At 41.6% G+C, this 10,035-nt stretch overlaps 1 protein-coding gene across 2 annotated transcripts; it reads right to left on the reverse strand.

Moving 5' to 3' along the window:
* Window positions 1–2,680: 2,680 nt before the first annotated feature.
* Window positions 2,681–8,537, reverse strand: LOC147864994 (RAF-like serine/threonine-protein kinase PRAF). 2 transcript variants are annotated; one of them, XM_087317681.1, is made up of 8 exons: window positions 5,102–8,532; window positions 4,919–4,999; window positions 4,586–4,738; window positions 4,322–4,485; window positions 4,081–4,228; window positions 3,852–3,974; window positions 3,652–3,739; window positions 2,681–3,528 (listed from the first exon to the last, which is right to left on the reverse strand). In XM_087317681.1, exons 1-8 carry the CDS (start codon window positions 8,471–8,473, stop codon window positions 3,362–3,364), a joined length of 4,296 nt encoding a protein of 1,431 aa, XP_087173807.1. In that variant the 5' UTR covers window positions 8,474–8,532; the 3' UTR covers window positions 2,681–3,361. The 2 variants fall into 2 exon arrangements, with proteins under 2 accessions (XP_087173807.1, XP_087173808.1); XM_087317682.1 differs by lacking the exons at window positions 2,681–3,528; window positions 3,652–3,739; window positions 3,852–3,974 and having other exon boundaries at window positions 4,091–4,228; window positions 4,293–4,485; window positions 5,102–8,537.
* Window positions 8,538–10,035: the final 1,498 nt, after the last annotated feature.

The raw sequence follows: 10,035 nt of genomic DNA on the forward strand, positions 1-10,035 counted from the left end.
TCTCTCTTTCGGGTGTTGATTGGGGCATTTGGGAAAGTAATGAAATTTACAATGTCTGAATTACCATGAGCTTCTATTGAACGTTGCTGCTTCACTTTCACATTAGTTTAAGAACTTCTATTTTTTTTCTTCTAAGCCTACACTTCATAAAGGAAATCCATGCTCTCATGGATATTGTAAGGCTAAACATTATTGTTGGAAATTAAAGGAGAGAAATCACCTTAGAGATTTACAACAAAGTAGAGGAAAAACTACCAATCTTAGAAACAAATTCATGACTTTGTAACAAAAATAATTATCATAAATCTATAATATGTGAGAAATAGAAACATCAACAATTGCACCATGTAGTGGTTTCACGTCTATTGGGCATTTGTGCTCCCATGAATTGTTTGATCAGTTAGAGGAACCACTTGAAAGAAGTGTTGGACACATGTGTTGTGTTTGAATGGATTGTACAAGTGGTCAAATGGAACACTCGAGAGCGGTGCACATTTGTGCTAATAGGTTTGCTAGTAAAGCTATGAGATACAATAACTTTGAGAAGAGAGAACTAAGAACATCAAGAGAGGAAAGAGGCATTAAATTTTCCACGAGGAAAATCACCTCTATCCACTCATTTAATGTCACTTAGAAACGATGCACAATTTGGAATAAGAACAAGAATATTTGCAATGTGCAAAGGGGATATAGAAGCCCAACAAAGCTCAAAACCTTTTTTACATTCTAAACAATCGACAATGTGCAAAAGTGAGATAGAACTACACATAATGATGAAAATGTGAAAAAACATGACCTAGACAACTTTTCATGGAAAACAATTAAAGTTATAGAATGTTGAAATAAAGCTTTGCTTGCTTATCCAAAGGATTAGTATGAGAAAGGAGAGATTTCTAATGGAAGATAAATTGTCATGACATGAGAAAGGAACAAATTCAATAAATGATGGATGCAATGCTCATTAAGTTTTTCTTGGTGTATCAATATTGGAATTTTGTTGGAATATAGTATAACATGTCTACATCTATGGGTGATTTTATACCTTTGTAAATGTAGAGATCTTATTAGATTTTAGTGAATGATGGCTCCTTTTCCGTGAAATAGAAATCATTACGAATAGAGTAGCAAGAGAGAAAATGATTAAATCATTACATGAATATTCAAACAAGGAAAATAGGTGCAATACCTAATCACAATGTCCTTTGGGTAGGACAGAAAGATTAGGTCAATATGCCGAGGTAGTCATGATAGGGATAGGCATATAGATAGATCTCATATATGTTGGTGACCTCAAAACATTGAATGAGTGGCTAATAAAATGTCAGAGATAAAAGTGAAGCAAAACTTCAGAATAGAGCATGGTACCAAAACGCTCAAGTTATATTATCCTTAAAGAAATCCAAATTATTTTAGTTATTATATTTGGCATTCATTGGATATTTTGGTCATCTTTTTTATAAGAAAATTAGGGGAAATGATGTGGTTGTAAACAATCACACCTTATGAGTTGATTATGGTTACATTTGTTTTCCTCCCATAACTACCACATTTATTTAGATTGGCTCCCGCTTTAATTGTATCTCATTCGAGAGGGTTTGAAAATTACATAGAGTTTGACCATTTAGAGTCCATGTCGACCAATTGCCTATGCCTATACAAATCCTATGTTGTGTTTGTATTATTATTCGTAGTGGTTTAGTAATTATGTAAACTTTGACATCCATTAGAATCTCATCTCATAATGGCATTAACCATTAAAACAAGGCTGGTAAAAATGTAGAGGAATTACGCATGCATGTGATCCAACTTGCAAGAACTAGGTCTGCATAACATCCAATAGAATAATATAAAATGGGAATCGCACACAAATGCACAAACAAAATTGTTTAAATATTAGATACTGCTTATACACTTCCTCAACATTTTTCGATTGCAACCTTACACAAATATTTGAGGAAACAAAATCACGGCCAAATACTTACACATCGTTTTCCTTTTCTTCTCAGTTTAGGATCCACATATCCAAAAAGTAATTGATTGAACATGACCTGGGATAGTAGTGGTTTGAATTAATAATTTACAGTGCTCATCATCATAGAGATGCTATGGTTGTGAGCAACAAGAACTATGTGGGCATCTTTACCAAGAAAAACTTTGGAAGTGTTCTAAAATCAAAATGTTTAGTCTGACAAGATTATTGAACCAATTAAGAGAATCCTTAAAACTAGAAGTTGAATTTCACGCATCCTCAATCTATGGGCCCATTCGGTCGGCATTAAAGTACACCAATATGGTGTTAATTTTTGGAGGAATTAAGAGAAGAAAAATGCAAGAGACCAAACTCATGCAGCTTCAGTAAAGGATCCATGCCTAAAATCAAAGTTTAAATCTAGAAAGGAAGCTTCCAATTGTGTTATACAACACTCAAAGTCGATATCGATGACTACTGGTACCAGCCAATAAATGCACCAGGTCCTTGATACTGACGCAAAACAAAAATAAAATCGATACATTTTCTTTTCCAAAACACTGCTAAATAGATGTTTGTATTGGGGAGCAACCTGAGTTTAAGAGGATTCAGTATTACATGTTAACCCCACTGAAGGTTGACTCTTAATGGTTAAACCTTAAAGAAAGTGAAGAAAATGTCTATATCGCTGTCGAACAGTGGCTAGATATTCTACAATACTATAGTAATTGTATTAACCATGAATCTGTAAAACAACTGTACAAATCTGTGATGCAAAGAAAATGAAAAAAATCCTGAAGGTCGGACAGCTTAGGAAGCAGACTGTCTTATGCTTCCACATCAAATCACGACCCAGAGAAAAAACATATACAAAAGAATATTTAACAATTCTTCACCTAAAAAGAACACACACATACAGAATAGAGAGAGAGAGAGAGAGAGAGAGAGCTATCCATCAGTAGATAGTCATTTATAACCCCCCATATTTACCCATTAGTATATCCCAAGTTTTCTCATCTCTCCTGCATCTTTTTATTTGACATGTTCTTTCATTCACACATACATACACACACACATACATGTATGTGTATGTATATATCTGTGTCATCCTGTACTCCTTGTATGCACTGAAAATCTACAACTTGTTTGAATTTGGTTTTTGGTTTTTTTGGTTTCCTTCTTTTATTGCTGCTTTTTTGTTTTTGTTACCTCTCATCTGTCTGTCACGGCGATTTATGAACACTTGGGGAAGACTCTTCAAACAAAAATATTTACCATCCAGCAGCACATGTATCAGAAGGGTTTTCTCACATTGTGGTTTGTACTGAACGGTTAAACAGGAAATCGTATGTACACACGAAATTTCTCCATCAATAGATCACTCTGAAGCTTTCACTTGATATTCATCGATGCGGCAATCGCTCTCAACTCTAAGGCAACCTCTGTGAACGATGGTCTTTCTTCGGGATTCCCCGACCAGCATTTCTCCATAAGTTGTCGCCAACCAGGATCACACCAAGTCGGTGTGGATGGCCTTAGTGTGTTGTCCACTATGCCACCTACATGTGTGACATGGATAAGAACCAAGGGTCGTATAAAATACGAGTAAATTGTAGCATTATGACTGAACGCCTCTAAGTCAGATCACCATGCGACAAGCATCATATAGAAAGTACCCTTACGTATGATTGCTCCAAATTGCATACTAGCATATGGCTCCTCTCCGGTTAAAAGTTCCCACATCACAATACCAAATGAATACACATCAACCTGTTTTATTATTTTGAGAAAGAAAAGATATGCATATATATATATATTAGTTTCTTTGAGCCCACTAATTCCTGAAGAACATATATCTTATTAGTGAACCATGCATACATACCTTGTCTGTGACCATCTTCGAGTTGCCACTTAATAACTCTGGAGCCATCCATGGAAGTGTCCCACGGACACCACCTGATACGAGTGTTTGATGTTTCACTTTCGAAAGCCCGAAATCGCCAACCTAAGAAATGAATGTTTCAATGATAGGAATCAACCATGTTGCTATCAGACGAGATTTACCACCCAATACAGCACCCCTGGAGAGAATAGTAATAACTTATGATTACCTTGCAGATGGGGCGATGGGCATCCTTCATGTTGACTAAAAGATTCTCGCATTTCAAATCAAAATGGACAATGTTTTTACTATGCAAATACTCCATTCCAAAAGCAGCATCCATGGCAATAACGAGACGTTTTCGGCGATCAATAGTCCTATAACAAAAGGCCATTACTACGAAGTTCCAAAACTAAATGAGCCAAGTAGACGAGAAAATACATTTGCTGATAACAAGTCTGGCAAAAAACCTGTCCTTTTTCTGCAAGACTTGCTTCAGAGAGCCGTTCACCATGTATTCAGTCACTGTTGCAAGAGTTCCATCAGGGCCATCAGGCACTATACCATAGAAAGCAACAACATTGGGGTGATGCAATTGACCTAGTGTACATGCTTCCTTCCAGAAGTCCGAGATCTGAGTTCAAGAATGCACAAAAAGATCAGAGGAAGGAGCAACATCTCAGAAAAGTGACCACCTTTCTTTGCTTTTGGCACTATGTATGTAAAATGCATACCAAACGCTCTTTCTGTGAAGGAGATCCTGCAAAACAACTCGATTTGATCCTCTTAATTGCAACATCGGAGCCTCTCCACTTGCCATGGTAAACAGTTCCAAATGTACCAGAACCTAACTCTTTCAGATCTTCTAGATCAGCATTCTTTATTATCTGCCATTAAACATTTCCTTTAGAATCATTCTGTATAATGAAAAGAAAAAAAACACTTCAATTTTTTGCCCATCCAGCATCAAGAGTATTGGTATACGCTGTATAATCTTTGTCAAAGTCTCAGCTCTAACAGGCATGCGTAGGGTGTTCCTATCATGTCCTATAGTTTAGATGAAGTACCTGAAGCCCACGTGCTCTTGCTTCTTCCTCAGGCTCCTTAGTTTCTTCTTTACATAGCTTCTCAACTTGTGAATCATCTGCCTGCATTTCCGAAAATACAAGGTCACAACTAGCGGTTATATTTTTTGAAGTGAAGGCATGGTGATTCTTAAATTGAAATAAGATTCAATATCAAATGGGTACCTGATGTGATAGCACAACGCTGCTTCCTAGTTCTGGTCTTTCTTCAAGCTCTAAATCAGCAGGACTCTTGTGTTTCTCAATTATTGAAGATTGTGTTTTTTCTGATTCAATCAGTTCAGCTGTTATATCATTTTCTGGACCACATTCATGGTGTGGCTCTTTGTTACAGTCATGATCCCCATCCAAGGATGTAATGGTGACAGTCGAGATCCTGTCATCTACTTCTGATGCCAAAGTCATTTTCTCAGTATTATCCATTTCAGTTGCTGATAATGATCCAAACTCACTTTCCAAGAAGGAAAACTTGGTCATTCTGATAATACTCTTGTCATAAGTGGGAGACTCAGAAATACCATCCAAACTATCAATACTTAGGGAGGTCAGGGGGATATCCTTATGTTTCACATGGGGAGTTACAGTCTCTGACAAATGACTATTTCCCAAAGATCTCTCTCCTTCTAAGGCCGGTGGCTTTGTAGCCGCAGATGCAGCATCAACAACCTCTAGTGGATGAATTGAGACATCTGGTGGTACCTCGCATTTATCATCACTTTGAAGTTCTAAGTTTCCGTGGTCATATACAGATTTCCTCAAAGCCATGACAATTTCATGAGACTTATGAGCACTGACTTCCATCAAAACAGATCTAGGAATGAAATTTTCTTTACCCTCTTCATGAATCTCACTCTCCACCTCTCTGAACTTGTTTACTTGCATGTGACGTAATGGGACAGGATTAACATCTTGCTCACTATTCCATGGATCATGCATCTCCACTGAGGTGGTCAATGATGCTAACTCTGGATTTGACTCAGTTCCACGAGTAGAGAATGGTTGCATGGACCGAATACCTTCCGACACCAAAGGCCTTGTTCCAGAAGGTGTTGGTTTCCATCCATGCAATATTCCAGCCCTCATTGATGGAGATTCGAGTTCTCCTTGTAGATGACATGGCCTATATAATATTGACTGGCCATCAATGCACTTTTCATCTGTAAACTCTCCTCCTCTATAGTCATCATCCTTTGGAATCTGAATGTTAGGGAAAGGTCTCACAACTCTTCCACTCTCGACTTCAAATGCTTTCTGATGTGAGAAGCATTCATTCACCATATGATCTTGTTTGTCATAATATCCTGGATTTCCCAAAATCTTGTTCCCTGGATGCTTCACATTATCGAAACCACCTGTTCCTTGACATGCCTCTTGAGAGTCAAGGGTTTGTAATGTAAAATTCCTGGAGTGGCTCTCTGCCAAGTAATCCATAGGATGAGGCCTTTGATGCATATACTGACCAGGGGTATGAGACGCTTGCTCTCTATGTTCTGATTCGGCAGTCTCTTGGGAATCAAGGGTTCGTAATGTAAAATTCCTGGAGTGGCTCTCTGCCAAGTAATCCATAGGATGAGTCCTTTGATGCATATACTGACCAGGAGTATGAGACGCTTGCTCTCTATGTTCTGATTCGGCAGTTCCGATTAGATGAGGCCACATAGAGGTATCAGTAAAGGAGCTTCTATTATCACAAAATCTGGATGAGTTGAACACACCATGTTTCCTCAGTGTATGTTCCCCGACAATATGTCCTGGCCATCTACTAGCTGTAGATTGCTCATCAATGCAAACAGTTATTCCACGGTGTACCAATGCATGTTGCAAACCACAAGGGCACCTTCCTTGGTGATCACGAATTGAACCCCTTGGGGGATCGATTTGGTATGGTGGTGCCGGAATTACCCCATGTGGAATTTGTGGATGAGGTGGGTATAAACTAGGCAAGGGTGCATGGTTATGATATTCGCCATTCCACGAGCCTTTGTCATGTGCGACCACGACATGGTGTGGATGATGTTGAGATGGGTAATTATAGTGCTGATTGTGGAAGGCTTGTGCCTGCTTGTGCATGTCTTGAGTTCGATGCTCAGCTCTCCCTAAACCAGTGTCAATCTGTATTTTCCATGAATGTTGCTGCTGTTGTGGAATATACTGTGCATGATAATGATGATGGTGTTGCTGTGGGATGTACTGTTGCTTCTGAATAAGCCTCTGATGGTCTATCTGAGACAAATGAGCTTCGGATGATTGGTGTTGGGTATTATCATGCCGGTACTCCATCGTTCCATGTGAGCTTGTTCTATAATCCATTATCTGTGGTGATTGATGTGTTATGCTGGATAAAGAATCCAAATGAGGCATACCTTGTCTTGATATCAAATGTTCATGGTGCGAAACCCTCAGTGAATCTGCAGCCCCACTCATCTGGCGCTCTAAATTATGCTGTTCAGGATGGAATTGATAATGTTCATGATACAAAACCCGAGAGGAACCACCTGAAATGTCAGCCTCCAATAGATTTCCCTCGAATCCACGGGCGATAGAAGCCATTTTGCTTGGTTGGTCATTTAGGGCTTGATGGCCCATATCATCCAAGTGGAGATTCTCAGCTGGCACTCCATTTACAGCATTGACAAACCTCTGCTCCGAAGTGTGAGAAACATCTTCTGCATCTAGTGCCAGCGCTGGAGAAACCTCGACCTCAGCAGGGGAAGAGAAGAAGAAAAGCCGAATCCGAGAGGTCGTGGCTCCACTCGATTCGACCTTCTCATATTCTTCCATCATGTTTTGCATATCATCATCAGAAGAGACAGAGACCAAGGCATCTAGATCCTCATCAGGGAGCTGATACTTGAATCCAAGGGGCGAGCCATAAAACTGGCCCATCTTCAACATAAACTCGGCGAACTGAATCCCTCTATCGATGGCTACCATCCTGGTTTCACCACCGCCATATCTAAGCTTCCCATCTCCGGGGCGAGGCATGATTCGACCTCCATAGCTACACATAAGCCTGACACGAGCCGAGGATGGGCTCTCTGCGGATGATGGCCGCTCCGATGGATGGCACCCGGACATCAACGAGGTATTTGAATGAATTCCCGCAGCATCCCCATCCAATACAGACAAGCTGATGTCCTCAATGACTACCGAGGGGAGAACGCGTGGGGGGTGGTTGCCATATCCAACGCGGAGTTGGACATCGGGTGTTGACGACAGGGATGCCGGGTTACTAGTGCCTCCATGGTTGAGAGGGGCATGGAGGGAAGAAGCATCAGGGTGCTCCTCTGAGAGGGGGGGGTGGATGTGTTGTGAGTCATGACCAAGAATGATGGTTGGGGGCGAGAAAGAATGGGGGGAGCCATAGCCGGTGGGGAGGAGGAGACCTGGAGAGGCGACAGTGGAGGAGGAGGAGGAGGAGGAGGAGGGATCCATGGTGGTGTTCTGAGAAAATTGTTGTCTGCAGAGGATCCCGAGCGGGAGCGGGGAGGGGCGGAAGCGCAACGGCTCGTGGTGGTGGGCGAGGCAAGTCTTCATGGCCGGATAAACATGGGGATAATGGTGGAACAAAGAGGGGGTAGTAGAGGAGCAGGGCTACCAGGGGGGGATCTGCGATTGAAGATTCGATGAGAGCTATGGTTCGGCATGAGCCGCAGAGGCTGGAATGGAGGAGGAGAAGGAGGAACCTCTGTCTCTCTGTGTCTCTCTGTTCCTGGTTCTGTCTCTGCTTCTTCTTCTTCTTCTTCTTCTTCTTCCTCCTCTGCTTCTGCTGTTTCTGCTTCTGCTTCATCTCGAAGAAAGAAGAAGAAAGAGAAGCGCCTAAACCATCCCCTTTAAAGCCCCCCCGTCCCGTCCGTTCTTGTTCTCCTCCACGTCGGATAGGCCCCAAATGACGTGTCGCCACGTCTTCCTGACGTGGCAGATCTCGTGGCGGCCCCTTTGTGGTGCTTTCTCCTCCCTTCCCCTATCTTTTTGTCAAAGCCTGCCTATTTGCCCTCCTTTTCCCCGTGCAATCACCACGTGTCGGGACCCCCCTCCCACGTCACGCAGGACTGCTTGGCGCTCCCCAGGCCACGTCATCCCCCCCCCCCGCTTCTCAGCTTGTGCCCATTCACCGTGCGTCCACGTCTGTCCGTCGACGTCCTACGTGGCTGGGTCCGTCCGAGGTGGCGTCGCTGGGGGCCACGTCATCCGTCCACGGCGGTCTATCCGACGTGGCGGGGCAAAAGCCGACGGCGCGCGCGCGCGCGCCACGTCAGAAAGGCCAGGGTGCTAAAACGTAACTCGGGAGAGAGAACGCTCCAATAATGCGTGGCCACGTGCGCAGAGCTAAACGACAAAAACGCAAAAGAAAACAAGAGCGCCTTTTTTTTTCTTTTCTTTTAATTATGTTTTGTTATTTTATTGATATATCCTGTTTTTCTTCTTTCTTCTTCTTTTTCCATCAACATAAAACCATGGCCATGGATTTTATTTTATTTTTTAATATAATATATACATCCACACACACACACACATATACATACAGTACATGGATTTATTTATTTATTTTTGTGTATATATATATATATATATATATATATATATATATATATATATATATATATATACATACACACACACACACATAACATATATATATAGTTTCATATTTGTGTCTCTCTGTCCTCGCATTATGGTTTTTTTGTCGCAACTCCTCGGACAACACTACGCATGCTCTATTGGTGAGACCCTCCCCCCCCCCCCCCAAAACACCACACACACACGCACGCACGCATGCACACACCTACCACCAACATGTTCTCCTCCTCCGCCTGCATTTTCTTCGCTATCCGTCTATCTTTCTCTACGTACCTTATCCAAGCAGCACCTACCACTACGTTTTGCTCTCGCTTTCCTTCTTATCTAACATGTGATTCCCCCGATCGAATCGCGCTAGCCACATTACACCCAACACCTACCCACCTGCATATAAAGCATGCGACCATATCTGCAAGACTAAAGTGAAACTCACCTACTTGCTTGCTTCTCAATTATAAACTCTCTCTCTCTCTCTTTCTCTCTCTCAATTATCATACTTGATTTTGCTCCCCCTACTC

The sequence above is a fragment of the Azolla caroliniana genome, unplaced genomic scaffold (assembly GCF_043228905.1).
Source record: "Azolla caroliniana isolate FFs.n. ecotype wild unplaced genomic scaffold, voAzoCaro1.0.p SCAF_4, whole genome shotgun sequence".
Lineage (NCBI taxonomy): Eukaryota > Viridiplantae > Streptophyta > Polypodiopsida > Salviniales > Salviniaceae > Azolla > Azolla caroliniana.